The following is a 25,541-nucleotide window of genomic DNA, read 5'->3' as shown; positions in this document are numbered from 1 at the left end:
ACGATGACCTCGTTGTGGACGTGAACCGACTGTTTGGTGGCTCGTCATTGGAGGGAAAACCTGATCCGTCCGTCGTTAGTTAAACTGCGGGGGATGATGACCTTTTGCGTGGCGTTCATGAAGGGAAGCGGCGCGTGGGATCGGTGTATCCATTGTGCCGTGCAGTGATTTATTTCTTACAATCTTTAAAGAATCGTAGGACCAGCGCGTCCTTCTTCAAAAAAAATGTTCCCTCTTGAGCTGCAGTGAAAGTATTTCCTTCATTATTTCCATTAAAGACCTGCTTTGTGTTCTGTTTTCACGCTTCACTAAAGCATGCATGCAGCACTTTCACAAGCCCCCCAGATCTCTCCTGGTTTTACATTATTTTCTCGCTGATCTATACGAAGCCACCCAACAAGGTCCCCGTTAATTAACAAAGAATTACGTAACAAAAGTCAAAAGCAGCCATATGTTTTATTCATGATTTCAAAGCCCCTGAAAAAAACCTTAGAAAATCAGTTTGGTCTTTTGTTTTGAAAGACATTTTCTGGTGTTAATGAATAAAGTTTGGATCCTCTCGGCCAGTTCGGTTGAAGTCTGACGGGTAACGGTGCAAATTTAGAGCAAAAAATGTCTGTAAAGTTTTTGGGAGAAACAAAACCGTTCTCGTATATCAGAATTTCACAGGAGCATATTGGGCATGATCATTATCGTCATTATTTGTCTGCTTCCTGCGGCTGGCCATCTGAATAAAGACACTGGCTGCATGTGATGGAAGACTTTGATGGAAGATCAGACAGTTTTGCAAAAAGAAAACTGCTCCGTCTGTAATCAGTTCCCATTTACTACACGGCGCTTTACATCTACCTGCCGCCGTTTACCATACATGATCCACCGCTGTACTTTATAGTCCCCCTCAAAAATTACAGTGGGATGAAAAACTCAACCCCGCATTTTAAAGATGTGAAAACAAGCGGCGACCATCAGTGAGGTCATCGTTGGTTTGTTGAACATTATGAATCCTCCAGTTCAGATTCTGTCCGTCACCATCTTTGCTAGTTTGGAGCGGTTTGGAACAGGAAGTGACCATATTTGGACGAGCTGGGGGAGGAGCCAGCGGTGGATCTGACCGATCTGATCGGAAACCTGACGATACGACGTCCCGCCCACCGATAGCTGTAACCTGACTGCACCACAGACCTGTCAATCAAACAGACACGCCCCCAAAACCAGGTCTTCTTGAATCTTCTTTTCTAATGAATGAGGGATTATTTTCAGATGGACCTCCAGAAAACTAATAAGAAGGAGTGACTTTAGCTAACAACACCGAGATAACTGATGGACACATTTTATTCACTTTGGATTTGATGAGAGAAGTTGAATGGGAGTCTATGGAGCCGGAGGCTTTTTGGAGCCGACCTCTAGTGGCACTCGCTGGTATTGCAGCTAAAGACACTTCTGCATCAGAACCTTTTTTCAGACCTGAAGCTACGAACACGTTTATATCCAGTCAGTGCCTGCGACGTGTTTCTTGACGTCGACCAATTGGATGACGTCACACATGATTGAGCGATGATTGACAACCTCTTGACTCTCCTACGACACAGGAACTCTACTTATAGCATCGCCAGTTCCCCGACAAAGACACGTCAAGAATTTTTAGCAGTTTGATTTAATCTGAAAGAGTTAAAAAACAAATACATCATTTGGTCTCATCTCTCTATTGCTCGTAGGAAAATGGAAAATAAAACTGATTTGCATTTTCTTTTTCACATTTTTTGAGTTTTGCTGTAAAATCGGTGCAACATTTGGACAGAAAACCTTCCATATAATGAATATCCATCCTTTTTTAAAGAGTCGGCTTGATTCCTATTTGTTGATGGAGCTCCTGCGTGCAGAAAAAAAGATACTAGGAGGAATTCATTGATGTCCAAATTCCAGGCTGATTCTTTAAAGACAAATTCACAAGGACACGGAGCTTTAAGTATTTATGCCACTGTCCTTGTTTCAGGTAAACCAAACAAATAGATGAATAAAAGGTAAAGAATCGAGGGGAAAGATTGTTGGCAGAAACACTTTATCAGTGGAATCCTCCGTGAAGCTCTAAATACAGCCTGTTTTAACAGAGTTATTTCAGCTGTAGAGTACGTCTGTCTTCTCCACGAGTTCCCGATAATAAATCCTTCCAACTTCCCTTATAAACTCATAATACCAGTGTCTGTGGTAGCTCTGTCTAAACTCACCATCTGACAGCACTGCAAAAAAAACACAAAAAACAACCCCTGACGTCGAGACATTCATCAGGGCTGGTGGAAATATTGTTTAACTAACAATAACAGTGTTTTTATTGATTTTCTGTCGCTGTGTGTTGCTGCTTATGAGAAACAGCAACCGCTTGAACACAAAAGCCCAAAACATGCCACGAGTAATGGACCGCACGGAAGATTTAGGTGCTGAAAGTAAAACGCGGGGATGCTTTCAAGACCGCAAATTGTTTTTTCTATATTCATCACTTAAAGAGCAAAAAAAAAAGCTACATCTATTTTCTCTGACCACTCTTTGTCTTGAAAACAGCACCGGCTCGTCTCCACTCAGGTCCTCAAGGCTCTCGGCAGGAAGGTCGCTCGGCATCACGCGGCAGTTCTTCTGTGGAGGGTTCCTTGCTCTGCGACAATGGTGTCGCTATGGTTACACAGTGATCGGTTCTCCTCCTCCCACCGGTTCATTCTCATTCCCACGATTCTCAAAGATATACGCACGAGGTCCTGTTTAGGCGTTGGCACGGTGACGGAGAAGAAACCAGTGACCGAGTCCGAGTATGGAAGGAGGTCGGGGGGGTCATTCGGTGGAACACCTGGTGTTTGAGTCATGGAGAAAGCAAAAGTCAACACAGGTGCACTGCTGCAAGAGAGCACCGGAACGATGCTCCGCCACCTTTTTTTTTTTTTTGTCCACGTGAGGAAATAAAATGTCCACAGTTCTCTTGACCCGATTAAAATGTATTTACCTGTTTCAAGTGCTTGAAGATCCAATCAATTTAAGGTATATTTATAGATTCACAACGTTGACTCAGCCTCGTTTTGATCCGCTACCGTTTGCCCTGTTAAAGTCACTGCATTACTCTGTTAATACAATACAATATACAATACCTTTAATGCATCTCAATTATAGACTGTATATAAAAGTGTTCGTAGCTTCCAGGTCTGAAAAATGAAGCTGCAATACCAGCGAGTGCCACTAGAGGTCGGCTCCAAAAAGCCTCCGGCTCCATAGACTCCCATTCAACTTCTCTCATCAAATCCAAAGTGAATAAAATGTGTCCATCAGTTATCTCGGTGTTGTTAGCTAAAGTCACTCCTTCTTATTAGTTTTCTGGAGGTCCATCTGAAAATAATCCCTCATTCATTAGAAAAGAAGATTCAAGAAGACCTGTTTTTGGGGGCGTGTCTGTTTGATTGACAGGCCTGTGGTGCAGTCAGGTTACAGCTATCGGTGGGCGGGACGTAGTATCGTCAGGTTTCCGATCAGATCAGTTAGATCCACCGCTGGCTCCTCCCCCAGCTCGTCCAAATATGGTCACTTCCTGCTCCAAACCGCTCCGAACTAGCAAAGATGGTGACGGACAGAATCTGAACTGGAGGATTCATAACGTTCACAAACCAACGATGACATCACTGATGGTTGATGACATCACTGGTGGTTGATGACATCACTGGTGGTTGATGACATCACTGGTGGTTGCCGCTATTGGCATTTTTACATGAAAGATATTAAAGTATTTCGGCTACATTATGATGACTGTGTGGAAACTCGTCTCCAAACAACGTACGTAAGGTTACTAATGAAAAGTAGTTTTTTGGTTCCGAAACCTGAAGCATCGAATTTGTGTCCTTTTTGCGTCTTTGCACTGACTTCGTTTGTAAGGTAAAACGTCTGCTCTCCTTCAATCTGTCTTCAAACTGGAAAGATTCCCGTCACTAATCCTGTCAAACATTCATGAAGAAACTCTTGTCATGAATTAAAAAAAAACAAAAAAACAGGCGGGGAGTCGCAGCAGGCAAACAGATGGTGCACATGGACGCCCACGGTGACACCTGCAGCTGTGTGACACCGGCTGCTGCACAGCCAATCAGGGACCGATCACATGTTTGATTGATAAGCATCTGAAGTTCTGTACATTCTCACACACACACACACACACACACACACACACACACACATAGCTGCAGTTCTTCTGTTTTCATAAACCTGCGGTGATAAAATATGGCCGACCTCAGGTAAAAAGCTCCGCCGACTGAATGTTTGATGGCTCTGAATTATCTCCTGGTTTTCATCCTAATGAATATCAGATGGAAGATTTCTAACCTGCTGGACGTGAATTAATTACAGGAAGTGGATTTCTCTGCAGTTTCGTTGTCCTCAGGTGCATCGAGCTGGAAGCTGATGATTAAGACGTTTGTTGCAGTGGATAAAACTAAAAAAAAAAAGAAAAAATAAAGTACGTGGGAGGAAAATCTGCAGCATCAAACAAAACCAAAGAAAAATATACGTTATTTAGATTCAATTACAGCTGAAAATGATTTATCGACGACCTGCCGGGCTCACAAATCGCTCTCGGTCTGTTTATGTGGTGAATGTATTTTGTTCTTAGTGTGTTTGTTCTCTGTCTTAAATGCAGGTGTTGTGAGGTCCGGTCCCGCCGGCGTCCGACGGCAGGCGTCGTGATACGAGTCGATTCTCAGCAGATCTCCCGTTCGTCGCGCTCGATTTCGCTCAAGGAAAGCTGCAGTGTGTCAACAGGTAACACGGAGGTTTGAATTCTATCTGATGTTCATCTCCGAGCCGCGGGTTTATAAAAATATGGAAAAATCCTTCTGCTTGTTGGTGCCTTTACGTGCAGAGTTAGATTTGATGTCTGTGCGTTCGGTGCATTGATGTGCTGCATTCAAGGAACGTCAACATGATGGGAAAACTGAGGATGTGCAACTTTTATCCTGTTTTTTCTATTCCAACATGGTCACCATCAACTTTGTCTTTTTCAGCTCTACGTGGAGCAGAAGTTTAGAGGCTCACAGTTTTCCATCATATAAACCGGAGACACTTCACTCACATGTGACGACTATTTTCCCAATTTTTTTTACAAACCAAAAATCTGTCAATTAATGGAGAAAATAGTCGCCAGATTAATCCATAATGAAAACAACCATTAGTTGCAGCTTCACCTTCAACTAACAACAATCAAAAATCCCTCTTTTACATGAATGCATTTCATTTATTTTCAAGAAAGTGATTTTTTTTTTCACAATTCAATTAAAAAATGTTTTCAAATTTCAACTGACAATTGACCAGAGTTGTGAAATGCGGTTCTCATACGGTGGGAAACCTTCTGGTTTGCTTCAATAATATAGAATTAAAGCCTGCTGGTGTGACGTCGGCTGTCAAAGTTCTTCTTACCGTTACAATCAGGGACAAAAAAAAACATTAAACAGGGTTTACAGAAAAATACACAGCAGTTTACGAAGACGGACAAAAAACACAAACACGAGAGGACGCAGAAAAGAAGGAGACGAGAGCTGCTGAAAGGTTTTTATAAAAAAAAAAAAAAAAAAAAAAAATTCTACACTTTTATTCTCCAAAAAACTTGACCCAGCATGCATCACTTCCCTCTGTAACCGGTCTGCAGCCCCGTCGTCACACGGTCGACACCTGCAAGGTAAAAAAATGGGGAAAAACACCATCGGCCGTACGACACCTAATGAGACGATGTCACCGCCGTGCGGAGCGGCGTGGGAGGGAGGACTCGGCCCGCGGCACCGCTGTCACTCACACATTTAGTCATCATCAGCAGGGTGGTTTTTTTCCTTTTTTTGGGGCGGTTGTCAGCGTGAAACAGGAAACATTCAAACATTTTGAGACGTCCGTCCTCTCAGACCGACACGGAAACGCTGCGATGGTGAACGTGGATATTTAGCATCTTGTAAAAAGTGGTGGTTCCATCTCGCAGCAAAAATAGTGTTTATGGAAGGTAGAAATTATTTGTGCAGAGATTCATCTTCAGTTCAGGCCGATGTTTCCCAGCTGCTGATGTTTGTGTGAGGCAGTGAGTGATTTCTGTTGAGACCAAACTGTGCTGTATGATTTTATTTTGCATCGCAGTACAGAAGGTTTCTGTAGAAAATAACAGCTGCTTTCTCGGCCCGGTGTTCTGTTTTAAAGAAACCTCCGTACTTACGCCCGTCGCATCGATCGTCCTGTTGCCTTTCCTTTGAATTACGACGTGACGCCTCTCGCTGACGTTGTTCTTAAAATTGCCGCCTGCTTCACTTTTACAGCGCGGCTAATTTAAGGTCATCCAGTTTGTGAATTACTGTGATTACGTGTATTTTTCTCCTTCCGTCCTGGTTTAAAGCCTCTTTCTTACCTTTACTAACCACATGTTGAACATTTCTTCACACGCATCAAGCAAACGATTCAAACAGAGGTGGTCGCTCCGTTTAGCTCGTTAAAATGAAGACGTTGGATCGGTGAAGACAAAGATGAAAGACCAGTGACCAGAGACAAAGTGTTCTTCAGACCACCAACTTTGATCTTTTGCGCTATTTATTGAGTCTCTTTCTGTCTCACTTCTGATGTCTAAAGAGGAACAACACCTCAAAAAGAAACCTTTATATACAGTAGTAAATGGGTCTCAGATTTATTAGCATCTTAGATATTAGAAATGTAAGAATATGCTTTTATTATTTCAGCTGTGTTGATGCCAAATTAATATACAGTTCAGTGTGTATATATATATTCATACATGAAATGATAAACATTGATCCAGCAACATAGCAAATGCATTTAGAAAACAAAAAGTAAATTCATGTGAATAAAATGTGTCCATCAGTTATCTCGGTGTTGTTAGCTAAAGTCACTCCTTCTTATTAGTTTTCTGGAGGTCCATCTGAAAATAATCCCTCATTCATTAGAAAAGAAGATTCAAGAAGACCTGTTTTTGGGGGCGTGTCTGTTTGATTGACAGGCCTGTGGTGCAGTCAGGTTACAGCTATCGGTGGGCGGGACGTAGTATCGTCAGGTTTCCAATCAGATCGGTCAGATCCACCGCTGGCTCCTCCCCCAGCTCGTCCAAATATGGTCACTTCCTGCTCCAAACTGCTCTGAATTAGCAAAGATGGTGACGGACAGAATCTGAACTGGAGGATTCATAACGTTCACAAACCAACGATGACATCACTGATGGATGATGACATCGCTGCTGGTTGATGACATCACAGCTGATTTCTAATGTTTTGTTTTTACTTCAGTAGCTGCATTTGCAAACTCAAAATTCCTTTGTAAAAGTTGTAGTTTGTTTTAAGATTCCTTTCATGAGTAGCGAACTATTGCTATGACAGGTGTGTTTTTAGTGGCCTCCAGGAAACATTGTAATTATAGTCTGTGCTGTTTGCAGCGTTTCTCTATTTAAAAAAAACAAAATGCAGCGCCTGTGTTGTCAAATTGGTAAAAATTCTTTCTTAGTTTATTTGTTTTTTTTTTGGTCTATTTTAATGAGTTTTCTCAACTCGCAGAGCGTTGAGCTCTCAGGACGGTCCTATCTGTTAATTAAGTGAAACCATTTGAGAAAATTTAGAGAAGAAAAGCCTCCTCGGTGGAACGGCGACCGACTCGCAGACACCTGAAACGTGATGAGGAGCAGACGTGTGCTGCATTCAGGATGACACACTTCCTGTCGTACACTAACAAACAGTGAACACATCACCCGCCAAAATATCTACAGCTTGAATTATTTTACCCAGAAATCAACGTGTTTTCTGTTCAACACACTGATTCTTCTGTCCAGTGAAAAAGAAACACTCTTGTGTGGCGTTCAGGAACAGCTGCAGCTTCCTCAGACCCTTTAATTAGAAAAAAAAAAGTGATTTTTTTTTTTTTGGGGCGGGGGGTGGGGGGGTGGGGGGGTAGGTGCAGAAACGAGCAGAGAGAGTGACAGTAAAAGGTGTCATCTTTTTCCTCCCACGGTTTCTCTCTGCTGCCCCCTTCAGGACGGAGGGAGGAGGACGATGGGGGCCGGCGGGTTCCCCCCCGACGCTCTGCTGCTGCCGCTCTTCCTGCTGGGCCTGATCTCCGGCGTGTCGCCCCTCAACCCCGACGACCCCAACGTGTGCAGCCACTGGGAGAGGTCAGTCCCCCCCCAATCTTCCAGATGATATGCTGCAGTGAACTAATGGACTTGCCACCACAAATCAAGAGCAAGCATTTGCCAATAATCAAAAAAAGGTAAAAAGGTTTTACGGCGGGGGGAGGGAGGAGGGAAGAGGGGCGGGGGGGGGGGGGGTGTCGTTGGAGGCCGTAAATTCACAGCGATGGTGATGTGACGTGTTGAGTGGTCTCAGCGCGACGCGGGTCAGAAGCAGGTGATGTGATCGATAATCTCCGTGGAATCAGACAAACTGATATTAACTCTGACGATGGTTTCACTTCTGAGGCTCAAGGGTCGGGGCAGTGATGTGATTCTTAAATATCCGGAGTTTGTGGCTTTGATAGATAAATAAATATACTTCAACTTTCTTGACACCGCAGGGAGAAGTTGTTTTACTACAGCAGCATAATGTTAGAAACATACAGAATAAAAGCAATACAATTGACAGAATACAAATAGAGGTTATAAAATAGAAAGTATAAAATTGTAAAAATGTAAAAGAAAATTGTAAAAAAAAAGAAAGATAAATTGTAAATGTTTTATAACATTTTAAACATTTTATATAACATTTTAAAAATGTCCAGTAATTATGAATTTAGTATTTTAAGAGAATAAAATACAAGTTTTCCTGCACAATCAATTAAATACCTCTTTATGCCGGCATCGATACTTCACGTCGCGATTATCGTGGCATGGTAAGAAAAATAAGTTTCCTCTTTGACGTTTACATTTGGGAAATATTCATAAAATAGTTTTCCAGTTCTAAACTAAAAGCCTTGACATTATTTCAGAGAAATTTCTCAATTTGATGTTGGAGGGCGGTTTGTTATTTTTAAAATGACAGAAGTTTATTCAGAAATAGAAATTAAAATGTGACTCTTTCTCCTGTTAATCTGTGTGTGATTTTATATATAAAAATTGTATATATATATATATTTTTTTTTTTTTGTGTGTGTGTGTGTTCCTCCAGTTATGCAGTGACTGTTCAGGAGTCTTACGCCCATCCGTTCGACCAGGTCTACTACACCCGCTGCACCGACATCCTCAACTGGTTCAAATGCACCAGACACAGGTACGTAACCATGTGACCTACTGGAGCACCTGATGGTTCTCGCTTCATCTTATTTTTTCCTGATTTATCAATACAAAATTGAGCGTAAAATATCAGGAAATGTTTTAAAGCCCTTGGTGACACCTTCAGGTTGTCCAAAATCCAGAAGTATTACGTCGACAGTAATGTTTGGAGTTCTAGTTTCACTTTCAATGCATTTTTTCCTTTCCGTAATTTTTTTTTAACATTATAGCATAATGCGCCATTTTTTGTGGAATAAACATGAGTGGCTCCTAAATTTCAAAACATTTGGTCATGACTTAATGCGAAAATTTGAATAAAGCAGTTTAGCTGGATTGTAATCGGGTGCAGTGTCGTGTTGTTGAGGTAAAGTTGTAGCTGTTTCTAATGTTATTGACTAAATACAACAGTCAATAACGTATATTGCCATCAGTTTAAAGTAATAAAGTTAAAAATATAATCCCACTATTTTCAACAGGTGTTTTGGATTACTTATTTACACGTTCCTGCAAATGTTTCAAAATAAAAGCCTTGCTAAGAAAGGAAGAGTTCCTGTCACACTTGAGGGCTTTTAATTTGAAGCAGATACAGGAAGTGTTGAGTTTGTGTTAACAGCATTAATGCAGTAATTTAAACAGGGCAAACGGTGGCGGATCAAAAGGAGTCATTACGTCATTATGACAACCTTCACCATTTTATTTGTTTTTATTGACTACGCTGCACTAAATACATTTTAAAGATTAATTTATTTTCAAGCACTACAAAAATAAACAAATTTCAACTTATTCCGGAAAACTTTGAAAATGGTATTTCCTAACTTGGAGAAAAAAAGTGCTGCTTCGGCAGCATTACACAGATAACTGCAATAATATGGTCGTAACCAGCTTGACTGATATTTCAACTGCACTTTTCAATTATAGTACTGTATTATAGCCTATATAGAATAAAGATGTATTTTAGACATATTTTACACAAGACATATTTTACATAAAATTTGGAGTTATCATTGTTCTTAATATCCACATAAAATCACATTATACTCTGTTATAAACCATAAATGTAATGCTTTTATTATGCTCACTGCTAAAAAGGGCTTCATGGTATTTTTTTTATTACATAAAGCGTTTAAAAGAAGGAGTTTTTATAGCACAAGATTGGACTGTTAAATAGATTTAAGACAAATCACGAGTTTCCCTTTCTGCTTTCCCTCAGAGACATAAGCAGACCTCATGTACAGTATTATTAACCAGAGTACATCCTGTACTGTACACAGTTTGACTCTATAGTCACCACACTGTACGACATAACTCTGACAGTTCAGCTCTGCCCCGATGTGTTCGTCTTTAATGAGCAACCGTCAGCACGGCAGCTTTTAATGACCACATTAAGCTTTATGGCCGCCGGTTTAGCTCCGGCTAAGAGCTGAGTCGTGGATCCTCGCAGCCGAAATGTCAGAAAACATCGGTGTCCTTGGACGAGAGGCAGAAAACTCTCCTGAACATCTTAAGTGCTGCTCGTCTTTCAGAAGTGTTGTGATCACTGTGTTCTTGTAGGAGTGGCAGCGGGAGACACCGCTGTCAGCTGAATATGCGGCTGAACGAAAAGAGCACAGACTTACAGTTTAATGCTCAATGCACTTTATTTTTCAGGGAAAACAATTCTTGTGAGTTATTATTTTTCTTTATGAAATCATTTTAGATTTTTTTTATAATATTTGTGTTTAGCAGCCCCAAATCACAGAATAGATCCACAGACTGTTTCTAAAAGAGTTCGTAGCTTCAGGTCTGAAAAATGTTTCTGATCCAGAAGTGTCTTCAGCTGCAATACCAGCGAGTGCCACTAGAGGTCGGCTCCAAAAAGCCTCCGGCTCCATAGACTCCCATTCAACTTCTCTCATCAAATCCAAAGTGAATAAAATGTGTCCATCAGTTCTCTCGGTGTTGTTAGCTAAAGTCACTCCTTCTTATTAGTTTTCTGGAGGTCCATCTGAAAATAATCCCTCATTCATTAGAAAAGAAGATTCAAGAAGACCTGTTTTTGGGGGCGTGTCTGTTTGATTGACAGGCCTGTGGTGCAGTCAGGTTACAGCTATCGGTGGGCGGGACGTAGTATCGTCAGGTTTCCAATCAGATCGGTCAGATCCACCGCTGGCTCCTCCCCCAGCTCGTCCAAATATGGTCACTTCCTGCTCCAAACCGCTCCGAACTAGCAAAGATGGTGACGGACAGAATCTGAACTGGAGGATTCGTAACGTCTCGTCTGCCGACATTGATCCTCTCTGTGTTTGTGTCTCGTGTCCAGGATCAGCTACAAGACGGCATACAGGAGAGGGGTGAGGACGATGTACCGCCGACGCTCCCAGTGCTGCCCCGGCTTCTACGAGAGCGGAGACCTGTGTGTTCGTAAGTCCCGTTCATTCCTGATAATCGTTTCAGCCGAACTGTCGGGTGTACAAATAGAAATAAGTTTACCTGGAAGAGGAAATGCCACATGAAGTCCGACGCTCCGGAGTGGTTCAGAATCAGTGACTGCGTTTACATGCATTTAAGTAATCTGATTATTGGGAGAAATCTGTCAACAAAGATGGACACCGTTCAGTCCCGCGGACTTTTGCTTTTGCAAGTTTTTTATTTGGATTGTTGCAATCACAAATGTTTGATATTTGCGGTGACATTTCTTAAAAATTGCGACGTAATTTGTGGACTTTTAAGTGTTTTTTTTCAGTAAAATTTCAGTAATTAGCAAAATTGCAAGTTGAGAAAAAAAGTTGCGATTAAAAAAAAACAACAAAAAAAACACCTGAAATGTGATTTATGCAATTTATCACTGAAAACGCGACTTTTGATGACGACGTCATTGTCAGCAGAATCTTTACTACCGCTAGCAGAGCTATCAGAGCAGAGGTCTTGGCTGTACTTTTTTTTTTTTTTTTTTTTGCCGGCACTTTTGCTTCTGCGTTGGAAATCCAACGTAGCTACGTCGTTACCACAGCAACCAATGCAGATAGGTTCTTTATGTCTGGACACACTAAATCTGATCCGCTCACTTTCAAACAGTCCGCCTGAAAAATACACGGTACAACCCAGATCTTACGGGATACCACGCTCCCACCTGACCTGGACGACATCACGTACAAAATGTGTGGTAGCTCGTTCCTCTCCTTCAGGGAACAGAAGTTATTGTCGTAACATTTGGTTTTTGTTTGCGTTCACCTGCTGTTTCCTGTGTTTTGGATCCTCTCCACCTGTACAGTAAAACACTCGATTAAAGGAGAAAAACTCAGAAATGTCTGGATTCACTCTCACAACCTCTTCAGATTTATCCCGTGAGCTCTTTCGAAGGTCCCGACCCTCATGTTTCACACTGATTTAAATCTTTTAAACTGCAGGTTTTATGTTATTAAAAAAAAATCAGTTTTAAAAGTTAACAGTCCGACCCGGTTCATCGCCTGCGGCCTGTTTCTGTTCGAGTCGACACTGTCAGCAGCAGAGATGTGAGCCGTCAGCGTCTGATGATGTAACGATGATGTAAAGACCCAATAAATGTCCTCGCTTCACTTTCTAACTAAACAAAAAAAAATGGAGCCTTTTTAATTTTATTCTCCCATCAGGTGTTAATACGCGCTTCACTTCTTTTTATCTGAGACGTATTGACGCCGTTAAACTGCAGCCGGCTGCACATCATCGTGTCGGCTCAAAACCAATAACAAAAAAACATTCTCACTTTCTGCACAATAATTCCCCCCCCAAAAAAAACATGGCATAACGTATCTGTAACAAACAAAATCATTTTCCTGTCATCTGCATTGTTATTTTTCAAAACTTTTTCCTGTCTTTTTTTTTCCCGCCTCGCTGCACACAAAGTATCCCGGCTTGTTAAAATTGCAGCGGTTCAATCTCAGTCGTTATCTTTTCACTCGGCGCCGGCCGGTTATCTTTATCTGCCCAGAGAGCGCCGTCAAGAGTCGCATCAATCCGGCTACGTTACAAAATCCACGGCGTTTCTACTTAAAGTTTGACCGCGGACGGCTTTGAAAATCTGCGTTAAAATTGGAAGAGAAAAGTAGAAAGGACGAGAAAAAAAAAAAAAAAAAAAAAAGCGTTTGGACATCAGCTGAAAGATCTCAGCTGTGTTGTTTGAACACTTGTTGTTTCCTCTCTCACCTTTCATGCCGGGGATGATTTCCCGCCGCGACGCCTCTGTTGATCAGACAGATAAATATCCCTGTTTGAAGCTTTTTGGTGCTTTTTCTTTTTTTCTCCTCTGAATAGAAGAAAAAATAAAACCCATCAGTTTAGAGCTTCAGACAATTAGAGGGAGCAGATGAGACGACAGATGTTGTCTCAGAGCGAATACGCAGTGCGCATTCAGTGTAATTCTTTATTTAAGTGTAAAAACCCAGCTTCTGTTATTAATTGTTAGAGAATCGCTCTGAGAAACTCTCCGCTGCTTCTTCTCAAAAATCCATTTATCTCGTCCCGTCTGACGCTGATTTAAAGTCTCCAGCGTCGCACAAACGTTTCACGATTGAAACGGTTCATTTAAAAGCTCATTTTATTTAGTTTTGTTTGATCCCGAGAATTTGTTTTGGTCGGAAAGTTGCAAAGTCACAGCGTGGCCGACGTAAGAGCTGGTCCGCAAAAGGACGAGAAAAAACACTGCAGTAGAGTTTCAGACGTGTCGTTTGTGAAGTGATTCCCGAAATTTACAGCTTTAACATTCACGCTTTGCCTTTAAATCCTGCAGCTATCACGGCAGATAAAACCTGTGAATTTAGTGATCTCAGAAGTGCTCGAGTTTATTAACTTTAGAAGATGTTCTCATCAACAATGAAGATCAATCGAAAAAGAAACTTGGAGGCACAGCGACGAACACGAAGCAGCAGGAGGCAACGACCTCCATCAGGAACTATTCAGTCGTCTCTTCATCAACATCATCACTGAGTTCCTCATGTTAACGTGACCGCTGGACATTAGTGATGTTACCATGGAAACCTGAAACTGGAGCAGAGAAACAGCAGATTTTGGGGAACAAACTGTTCAACACGTCCGCTTACAGCCGAGTGTTCCTGAGCCCATGCAGAGATCTCCACTGATTCCTCTTCTCGACAGTGAGCGGGGCGTGTTGTTGTGTTAGAGAAGCTTGTTGCCATGGCGTCACAGCTCAGGACAGACTAAAATACAGCAGGGAGGGAAGGACAACGAGGGATGAATGAAACTAATCAGGGGGCGGGGCCAACAATCATACAAAGGACAGGAAGTAAAACAAGGACAGACAGCAAGAGGGGAGTCATTTCAAAATCCAACAGGAAGTACCAAACCCAGACTGACCTGAAGACTACGAAGCAGAAAAGAAGTCAGAACCAGAACAGAACCTCAGAAGGTCCCGGTGGAACTCGTGTTGACAGTCTGACTCTGGGGGACCAATTCACGGTGACACAAAGAAAACCCACCTGGTGTCTCCTGACCTGACGATCCTTCTTCGGTCTCGGACGGTGAAGCTCCGCCCCTCTTGAAACGTGATGTCATCAGAACACCTCGCCCGGCTCGTCGTTTCATCCCCGTAGACTTTCTGAACATTTCAAGTGTCTCTGTTGACCGTTTACACAGTTTGACCCAAAATCTGATGTTTTTCTGGATCCTCAGGCGACACCGCTATAAAAACAACCACGATTCTTTATGGAAATCACTGCACGGGCTCAGGAACACCCGGCTGTTAGCTCCTCTGCTCCACTTTCAGGTCCATGTACTCGACACAAATAGTCCGAAATATAGAGCCCATATAAACATTTACACTTTTTGTTATTCTTATCGATAGGACGACTTTATGCACTGTCACCGAGGACAGAGGTGATACAACCAGTCCGTCTGTCCTCCCGTCCATACGGCTCACATTAAAGTGAGTTCACGAGTCCAAAAGCACATGACAACACCAGAAACTGAACCCCGGGGGGCTGAATTACAAATGCAGGAGGACCGTGAACGGTGACATCAGAGTTCAGATTCGACCTTCTTCTTAGCCACTCAAATATCAGATATTATTGATGGATCCCTCAATCCGACAACAGTCGGTCAGAGGATGGTCTCTGATTGGTTGTTCGGGTACTTTCACTGCTGCTCCTCAGTGATGAAGCAAGGCGGCAGGTGTCGTCGGTATTTTAGGACCTTCGGAGTCCGTTTATTGGGAGTTTGTAGGAGCGGCTGGTTTAGTTGTTATTGAATATAGATTTTTTTTTTGCACGCTCATACAGGAAGGAAGAAGAGAGAATAAGATAGTTGTCCTTTTTGAATTTCCTCCGACTGCGTCTATAAAAGTGAGATCTTTTGAAATGTAATCCTTTAAAATCTTTCACTTAAAAATGTCCCAAAAAAAATGTGTAAAATGAAAAAGAAGATGTCCGTGTATCTCACCCTCCTGCATCCCATCAAAGAAATCAATTATCCACCCTAGATGGTAAACTGTATGGAGCAGCGCTGCTTTTCTTTACCGGAGAGAGGGGAAGTGAATGGATCAGCCGGGAGGGCGGGGGGAGGTGGGGGGTTGTATTGTGTGTCTTTATTCGGCGTCTGCTTGTAAACAACTTTATTAGATTCTCCCGCGGGACCCAGACGAAAGCAAACCTCCGACTCCATTGTGGAGACGCTTCGCACGTGTTTTTCGGGGCCTCCGGTCGGCCGGGCGATCCGAACGCCCGCGAGCTTAATTCTTCAGCGTTAACGACGCGGCCGTCGTCCGCTGACGCGAACGAGCTCGGACAGGTCTTTTGTTGTACGCTTCAGCCGACTGAAAGGTTTTCCTCTCTCCAACGGAGGAGGAGGGAGGGTGGGGGGGCGGGGCTAATTTGATTACAGGGTTTTCCTCTGTCTGTTTTTCATTTCCTGTTTATCTCTCAGATGAACATGTAATTATGTGCAGGATGTATGTTCACTAGAATTTGCGACTTAAACTGGACGCGTCTTTTTTTTATTAGATTTTTTTTATTGTTCGTTGTCTTTCAGTCGCAGGAAAACTTTTTGTCGTGTTTCCTGCCAGCCTGAAGGCCGTTTTTTTTTTTTTTATCTCCGACTTTGTCCTCCCCGTTGAACTCGAGCAGCTCGGCTCCTCTGTGACCTCATCAGCCATCGACCTGCTTCACCCCCCTCCCCCCTCCACCAACAACTCTGATATAAATTACTGCTGAGATTTTGATCTCGACACAAAAATGCTCCTCTGATTCAGAATAAAAGGAAAATTGTGTCAGTGAAATAACAGGAAGCTGCAGTGTTGGAAGTTGTTAAAAAAAAAAAAAAAGGATCCAAAATGTGTCATTTTCCGCATTTTCTATCTTTTAATTTCAAAATCTGTAGAGATTAAAATGCTCTGAAAAATTATATTTCAACCTGAAGTGAGCAAATGAACTGTATTTGAATCCCACGTTGAAAAAAAGGGAATTTAGTCTGAACGGAGTCGAAATAAATTGTTACTGATATTGATTTTAATTTTGTTCACATAAAACAAAACTTTCACAATATTAGAGACGAACACAATAATTCAACAATTCCCACGTGAGTGAGAGCTGGAAGGGAAAATGTGTCTTTTAAAAGGAATAAAAACCTCTGATGGAACCAGACTCTTGTCGGGCGGCCGAGGGGAGAGCAGAGCAAGAGAAGGACAGCATAGAGCATGTTGGACCGGCTTCTTTTTGCAATTCCACATTCAGCATTTCCTCCGCTAAAGAATCGCTGCAGAAGAGTAGAAAACTTTATAATTGTAATCCAAAAACAGAAGAAAACCCTCGAGAGAAAACCACAAACACGTTCTTTTTAACATGCTAACTTGTGCCACCTTCAAAATGACCTTGTAGTTACAGCATGGGAAGTCGTGCAAGATATGCTCGGAGTTGCTAGGCAACGGCAACATAAACGCCATCTCGAACAGTTGAGGAAGCTAGCAGGTGGGGTAACGTAACGCAGGAAATAAAAGGCATGATAACAGAGGGAGAAGATGAGGCCACGGGAACGGCAACGTCTTCCTCGGACGTGTTATTAGATTACAAAGAAAAACAGGAACTTTCATAACTTCTGACATTTCTGAGAAATCCCCGAAATACATCGCAGCTCGCGTTTACACGGATTCTTCTCGTGAACACAGGAAACACGACACGAACGTCTGAAGTCCTGTTTTTTCAACTTTCTACTTTTGGAACCTTTGAAGTCTCTCAGCTTCTCCAGAGCTCGCTCACCTGCTTCTGATTTCATCTGTAATTTAATCATAAGATGGAGATCTCATTTCCATAAAAGACTCAAGAATGGGAAAAACATTCATAATCAGGCAAACATACAATAAACAAACGGAGTTAACACACCAGGGACACGTCTAATAAACACAATAAGGTAAATAAAGACATGAAATGATGGAGCTTTTAAATCTGTAGTTTGAGGGTGGCTTGCTTTTTATTTCTTTTAAAAGTTGAGTTTTGTTTTTATTGTATTTTATTTGTATTTTAAAAGTTGCAGAGCACCTAAAACTTAGAAAAATGAGGAACATCTGAGGTCCTGCTGTTCTGCAGTTAAAGTGCTTTAAGCTTTAAAACAAACATCATGAGATGAACCAGATTCACAGTTTGAAAAAGGACAAACAGCTTTTTAATTCTGTAGAATAAATTCTGCGTCGTCCATAGAGATGGACGTTGACCTGCTGAGTGGGAGCAATTCTTTTTTTATTTATGTGCAGTGTGTGTGTGTGTGTGTGAGTGTGTGAGTGTGTGTGTGTGTGTGTGTGTGTGTGTGTGTGTGTGTGAGTGTGAGTGTGTGTGTGTGTGTGTGTGTGTGTGTGAGTGTGAGTGTGTGAGTGTGAGTGTGTGTGTGTGTGAGTGTGAGTGTGTGAGTGTGTGTGTGTGTGTGTGTGTGTGTGAGTGTGAGTGTGTGTGTGTGTGTGTGTGTGTGTGTGTGAGTGTGAGTGTGTGAGTGTGTGTGTGTGAGTGTGAGTGTGTGAGTGTGTGTGTGTGTGTGTGTGTGTGTGTGTGTGTGTGTGAGTGTGAGAGTGTGTGTGTGTGTATGTGAGTGTGAGTGTGTGAGTGTGTGTGTGTGTGTGTGTGTGTGTGTGTGAGTGTGAGTGTGTGAGTGTGTGTGTGTGTGTGTGTGTGTGTGTGTGTGTGTGTGTGTGTGTGTGTGTGAGTGTGAGTGTGTGAGTGTGTGTGTGTGAGTGTGAGTGTGTGAGTGTGTGTGTGTGTGTGTGTGTGTGTGTGTGTGTGAGTGTGAGAGTGTGTGTGTGTGTATGTGAGTGTGAGTGTGTGAGTGTGTGTGTGTGTGTGTGTGTGTGTGTGTGTGAGTGTGAGTGTGTGAGTGTGTGTGTGTGTGTGTGTGTGTGTGTGTGTGTGTGTGTGTGTGATTTTGGGGTGAAATGATACACAAAAATTCAGTTTGGTGGGTTTTCAGAACAGCGGAGAAACAAACAGAAATGCATTGGTTCAAATTTTTTGTCATTTATTTGCAAGAATTGAAAAAAACCATGAAAAAGTGTCTGATTGTCTGTAAACTCAAACGGAAACGCTGCTTCAACATAGAAAGTTCTGGCAGTGAGACGTTACGGTTAAAACATGTCGTAATTTCTATAGTTACAAATGTCCATAGAGTTTTTAATTACGTTATTAGGAGCAGCTTTTTTTTATGATTTGTAAAGTGATTTGTGGATGTTCATCTTTGATGCCGATGACTTGATTTCATTTGGTCTTCATTCCTGCTCCTGTTATATCTGGTTACATCCCTGATGCAGCATTTCTTTTAATCTGATCTATCATTCAGAAACATTGAAAAAGGAGCATTAACATGTCCGCAGCACAAGAGGAGAGATATTAAAACTCTTTCTCCGTCTCCCGGCGATGTCGTGATCCGCCTCTCCGACAGGTTTAGCGGGCGATCCGACGCCGGAGGAAGACGTCAAGTGTGCCTTTAAAACTTGAAGTCCCGGCGCTGCTCGTTGTGCTCTCGGTCCTCCGATCCAGAGACTCAAGGGCACTAAAGTCTGCTTCGGCGTGCCGAGACAATAGCCCGGATTTAGGTAGTGATTATTTAATTTGATATCTATTAATCTTGTTGTAGCCGTTTCTGATGTAATCCTCCGTGTTGCCGTTTCTGCTCCGATCCGCAGGATGAAAGGATTAGACGCCCCTTTAAAGATTTATCAGCTCTCCTTGAGGATTACAGGAGCATGTGTCTCCGGCTCTCTTATTAAAATCTGCGCCCGTGTTTGCAATGCGTTTTGTCTCGCACGGACAATCTGCCGGAGAGCATAAAAGAGTCCATTCAGACGTTTATAGAGTAGTTTATACAAAAGCTGCGCACTTAAGTTAACTTTTATTTAACGAATACAGAAAATCTTTCACTTTACTTTTTATGTGTTTCCAGTTTGAACGGTTTCAGTATGTAGAATTTAGACAGGAGATCTTCGTTTTCACACCCGTTTGCTTTGTTAAAGCTGTGCTAGCCGGCGGCTACCACTTAAATATGTGTTCACATAAAAGAAGCTTATTCACCTGGTTTGGGTGGAGCTCAGCTATGTGAATAAATGTTTCTAAACACGAGTAGCTCCTGGACGCTTTCATTTTGTCAAAGTAGCTCTCGGAGGTAAAAATATTGGAGAAAAACAGTATCGGGGCAAAGGGTGAAATAGACACGCTGGCTCAGTGCAGCAAAACGTGAGATAGCCACGCTTTGCGCTCTCCAGGCGTGAAAGTTACACGTTTTCCTGTGAAGGACGGAAATGAAATCTGCTGCAAGCCGTGTGACTTATGGAAAAATGAAGCTTTTAGAAAACAAACAAACAACTTGAGACACATATTGTCACCTCCTGGATTCAAACTATGGATGTTACATTTATTCATCAAAATAATTAAGAGATTTTTTAATGTCATGTACTTTGCCCGTCCTCCTTTAACCTTCAACAAAATAAGAAAAAAATTATCTCAAAACTTTAAAATTAATTTAGAAAAGAAAAGAATAAGAATAGAAAAAACTGTCATCTTGTCAATTCTCTCGTTTTTGTTGCCGAAGCAACAGCAGATGTGAAAGTGTTCGTATGTTTCTGAAACATATTTGTGATTTTAGAAAACTTTTTTTTATTTCTGACGACTGTATCAGTAAACTAATCGTGAACAGGCTTTTAATTCAGCTGCTCTTATTGGATTTTTGTCTTTTTGAAAACAAAACAAAGGTTCATCAGACTGGAACACGAAGCAGAGTGCTGAAGATGTCTGTGTTTTTTTGAATCTGTATTAGAGGCAGCAGCTCGTCTCCGGCCGCTCAGTAGAAATCTTTACTCTGCGTTCGGTGCCGAGTGCCCGAGGCCGCGAGGGCTTCTGTCCTAATGCACGGAAAAAAAAAGCTGTAAAATGTTAACGCGCTGCCGCAATAAATTTAGCGAGGACGACCCCTCCGTGACTGAGATACTGTAAAACCCACCTTCGCCGGGCTCGGTCTAACTCCTGCACTTACCTCCTTCCTGCTCGCGGACTTTCTCCAAACTCAGCACTTCACTTTCCCAACGCCGCGCTCATTTTTAATAACACCCCCCCCCCCCACACCTCCCCGCAAGCCCTTAAAAAACAGGTCGGCTCGTTGCACACATGCAGGTCCTATCAAATCAAAGAAAAAGCTTCTTCTTTCATTTATGTGATGCTCATTTGTTTCCCGTCCACATTCATGGCGTCATATCTGTGTGATGGAGGAGCCGACGTCTCCGAGCTGTCAGCCCGTCTTCCAGCGGCGCCATCCCTATCTGATGCTGCATGCAGTATTTATTCTCTGATACACAAGTGAGGCTCACACAATGAGTTGGATGGAGGGGGAGGGGGGTTAGACGAAGTTCAGCCTTTCATTTTTTAACAAGTTTCACAGATGATAATAAAGACGCTTCTGCTTTGATTTTTCACTCCATTAAGCGACATGAAGTTTTTTTTTACTATGATAGGTTCAATTACCATTTTTACACCTTTTTTTAATTTAATTTTTTATTTTGAAACTATGGGACTCTTTGTGTGTGTGTGTGTGTGTGTGTGTGTGTGTGTGTGTGTGTGTGTGTGTGTGTGTGTGTGAGCACTAATTATAATGTAGAAAGAGGTGTCAATGTCCTCCGTTGCCAATACAAAAAGGGAGCAATTACCGCCTCTCCCACAATGCACTGGGCACTGGGTACACTGCGGACACATCGCCACTTCACACCCATTCACACCCTCCGCTGGTTGCCAGGCAACCCCAAAATTAGAGACTGCAAAAAAGTCGCCGCGTCTGACCGACAAATTGTTGTGACAAATCACACGAAAAACAGCAAATTTTTCTTTTTAACAGTCGTGTTAACGGGTCTGACTCTCAGCCACACGCCTCTGATCAAATCAAATGTCTTTATTATCCAGATTTACACAAGTTATCTGTGAAAAAAGTTCAACGCTGCGTCAAAAAATGCTTTTTAAAACTCCACAATGCAAAGAAGAAACCAGATAGAAACATGATCCACAAACACCGCCGCCTTCTCTGGACCGAGATCATTGAAGATGGACTGAGGTGAAGTGGACAACTGTCCTGAGGTCTGATGGATCACAATCTGAGATTCTGTTTGGAAATCATGGACGCTGCATCCTCCAGGTTAAAGAGGAGAGGGACCATCCAGCTTGTTATCAGCTCAGTTCTAAAGCCAGCATCTGTGATGGTACAGGGATGCATTAGTGCACATGGCATGGGTAGCTTGAACATCTGGAAGGAAGCATTCATGCTGAATGATATATTCAGGTTTTGGAGCAATTATTAGCATATTTACAGAGTGTTGTTAAAACAAGAGGTGATGTAGCTCAGTGGTGAACATGAACCTGTTCCAACTTTTTTGACACATGTTTTACCGGCATCAAATTCAAAATGAGCAGATATTTTTCATGAAATAATACAATTTCTCAGTTTAAAAAATGTTGCCTTTGGTCTTTTTTCAGCGTCCCAACTTTTTTGGAAACATTATTGTAGTTTTCTCGATCATAGTTCTTTTTTTATTCCAGTATATAAACATGGACATGGACGTTGCAGACTGTAGCAGGACACTAATATAGCTAAAAAACATACATTTGCAGATTTTATAAGTAGGTTTTGTACATATTTAAGCGTAAAAATATCCTTATTTATGAATAAGTAATTCATAGTCTATCACTTAAAAAACATTCCTATTTTAAAAACGGCTTTGAATTCAGTGTAAAAACAATGAACTCCACTTTTTTTTGTTTTTGCTTGTGGAACAACAAAAGCTGAAGGAAGTTATTATAGATACAAACATGCTAGATTATATTGTACAGTATAAAAGCCTCGAGGGGGTTTCAACACAAACATCCCGCGTGATGCAACGACTTCATAACTGCAAGTGAAAAAAGTTGCGTTTATATTATTAAAAGTCATTTTGATGTGTTCCTCTTTGAAGTCAGCAGGAGGGACGTTTTCATGATGAAGAGTCCTCCTGCCTGTCTCTGTTCCTTTTACTCCCCTTTCGCTTCTGACTGTCTCTCTATCATTATTTCCCTTCCTCCTTCTCCTCCTCCTCCTCCTCCTCCTCCTCCTTCTCCTCCTCCTCCTCCTACTCCTCGTCCTCCTCCTCCGGCCTCTGGAGCTAATCGCTGTGCCGGATAATGACAGAGTGACATGCGGCGGCCCTGTGAAAAAACAGAGCTCCATTTCTTACGTTGTGATGAGCCATTCGTTTTGAACCTGCAGATATCGCTCGGCGGCTCTCTGCTGTAAAGGTGGTGTCATCATGAAATATTACAGCGGTCGGAGAAGCTTGAGGTTGAAAATGAAGATGTCAGAGACGCCTTATCTGTTTGCTGTATAATGCCGATAAAGAGCTATCGGGATACTCGGTGGAAACATAAATATTAACCCGCCAGTCATAATTTGTACTCTTGATAGATTCATCTGCGTCTGGTTGATATATTAATACGTCAAACAGGAGAGCTGAGACTCGATAACAGAGGAACACTAATAATGTCAGACACGGGGTTGAAGCCTTTAAATGGAAAGTCAGGAATTTGTTATTTTTTTTTAGATCTGAAAAACCACTGAGTCAGACGTGTTTTCATCAGACGTGTTTTCATGACTCGTCACATTTTCGTAATGTCCCAGAGATACGTCACTAAAACGTCAAGATTTGGCACAAATGTTCACTCGGTCCAAAGGATGAATTGATTCCATTTCGGAGGTCAAAGGTCACTGCGTCCTTTATTTTGTCCAATGCAAAAAAATTCTCAAATTGTTTTGAAAAAACATTTTATTGAAATTTTATATATTCTAAAGAAAATTACAATTCTAAATCTAAAATAAAATTTAGCAGAAATTATTGTAAAAACCTTTTTTCTAAATGTTTTCTTGTCAGTGTGTCACGGCCTTGATCTCTTGACTGGCAGCTTAAAGACAGACAGTCAGACAGATTTACTTTCTTACTTTATTGATCACATGAAGGGAAATTGTTTAAAGTCAGTGTAAACTCATTTTATAAACTTTTTAGCTGCACAAAATTTTACAGTTTGTGTCGTTACTGTTTGGATTTTACTGGACTTAACAAAAAGGAGATTCAGCTCAAGTTTGTCAAAAGGGCCAAAACAAAGCAAATGAGGACCCAACCTCGGCCCGCGGGCCCCTAATTGGGCCGCTCTTGGCTAGTAGAATAAAACGATGAAGCGGGTTCCTCTTAGCAGCGATGAAGCTGTGACCAGCTGCAAAGAGAGAACTAATAATAAAACACTAGAAAACACAAACATAAAGAGCAGCGGTCAGTAAAATGTCGTCCAGAAGTCCTCGTCCTCGTCCTGCTGTCTTCAGGAGTCCATCTGTCCAGCATGAGTTCAGCCGCTGGTTTATGAGGACAGAGAGAGAAAAACAGAGTGGAAACCATAAAACCTGAGCTAATTATCGTTTTATATCCGAAGGGTCAAAGGTCAACATCGACGTGACATCATAATGTTCTGAAAAAAAAACCTTTTCTGTCCGTTATTCGTGTCCGTTACGGAGGACGAGGAGGACGAGGAGGACGAGGAGGACGAGGAGGACGAGGCACGTGGTCAGACACTGAGTCAGCGACAGACGCGTGTGAAAAGCTTCCACGTTTTAGAATCTGTTGTTTATTTCTGCAGCGACATCCCAGATTTGAAAGCTTCCGTCTGTTGTCATGGCAACAACTCCTGTTTTTTTTTTCTATCTGGAATCAGATTTACTGGTGAAAAGTCCTTCCACGGCGTCCCTACATATATTCTATGAGCGTGGACAGACGTGGATAAAAAAACAAAACTGCAACTTCATTCTACTTTTTTTTTTTTTTTTTTTTCACGACTTCTTTAGAAGTTGCACTGTGAAACTAGACGGCGGCCCGAAGCACAATCGAACAGAGACGTTATACACGATCCTACAAACGCGTTTATGTGCCGCAGAGGAGGCGACGGGAAGGAACTCGTTTTGGAAGGTTTTCGACTCGATCTGATAAAGTTTTGGGTTTTAATTTTGTGCAGAGTGAGGATGAGGACATGTTGTGTTGTGTTGACGTTGTTTGTGTTGACGTTGTTTTGGTTCTTCCTGTCTGTCTGCAGCGTTGTGTACTGAAGAGTGCGCCCACGGACGCTGCGTGTCTCCTGATACCTGCCAGTGTGAGCCCGGCTGGGGAGGACTGGACTGCTCCAGCGGTGAGTCCCAGAAAATCATCCTCAAAGTGTCGCTCTGCTTTTATTCAACCTGCGTCGTCTTTTCTCTCATATACGAACATCAAAAATGATCAAAACTTCCAGGCATATTTCTCTATTTACTTATCGGCTGACGTGCAGGTGTCGATCAAAAAACCCTTCAGAGATTTGTGCTGTTGAACGCAGCGCAGCGACCAACCGGAGCAGCAGGAAGCAACGACCTTCATCAGGAAGTATTCAGAGTTCAGCATCATCATCACTGAGTTCAGCGGTCACCTGAACGTTTGTGATGTCACCTGAAACGTCAGCAGATTTTGGAGAACCAAACTGCTCGCTTACAGCCGAGTGTTCCTGAGCCCGTGCAGTGATTTCCATAAAGAATCGTGGTTGTTTTTATAGCGGTGTCGCCTGAGGATCCAGAAAAACATCAGATTTTGGGTCAAACTGTGTAAACGGTCAACAGAGACACTTGAAATGTTCAGAAAGTCTACGGCGATGAAACGAGGAGTTGGGCGAGGTGTTCTGATGACATCACATTTCAAGAGGGGCGGAGCTTCACCGTCCGAGACGCCCGTGTTGAAATCACAAACACCAGCGGTCACGTGAACGTG

At 42.2% G+C, this 25,541-nt stretch overlaps 1 protein-coding gene across 1 annotated transcript in view; it reads left to right on the top strand.

Annotated features, from left to right (window-relative positions):
• The window catches only part of LOC138213791 (multiple epidermal growth factor-like domains protein 11), a 121,254-nt gene that overhangs the window by 26,909 nt on the left and 68,804 nt on the right, over window positions 1-25,541 (top strand). The window contains exons 2-6 of the mRNA XM_069175041.1: window positions 4,661-4,782; window positions 8,025-8,161; window positions 9,153-9,254; window positions 11,556-11,656; window positions 24,841-24,933. Coding sequence (XP_069031142.1) covers window positions 8,043-8,161; window positions 9,153-9,254; window positions 11,556-11,656; window positions 24,841-24,933 — 415 coding nt within the window. The 5' untranslated portion in view covers window positions 4,661-4,782; window positions 8,025-8,042. The remainder of the gene's footprint in view (window positions 1-4,660; window positions 4,783-8,024; window positions 8,162-9,152; window positions 9,255-11,555; window positions 11,657-24,840; window positions 24,934-25,541) is intronic.

This window comes from Embiotoca jacksoni, unplaced genomic scaffold (assembly GCF_022577435.1).
Source record: "Embiotoca jacksoni isolate LCO1_2020_lvr unplaced genomic scaffold, fEmbJac1.0.p SCAF_64, whole genome shotgun sequence".
Taxonomy (NCBI): domain Eukaryota; kingdom Metazoa; phylum Chordata; class Actinopteri; family Embiotocidae; genus Embiotoca; species Embiotoca jacksoni.
The sequence above is the reverse complement of the archived record's forward strand: the minus strand, read 5'-3'. Positions and strand labels throughout refer to the sequence as shown.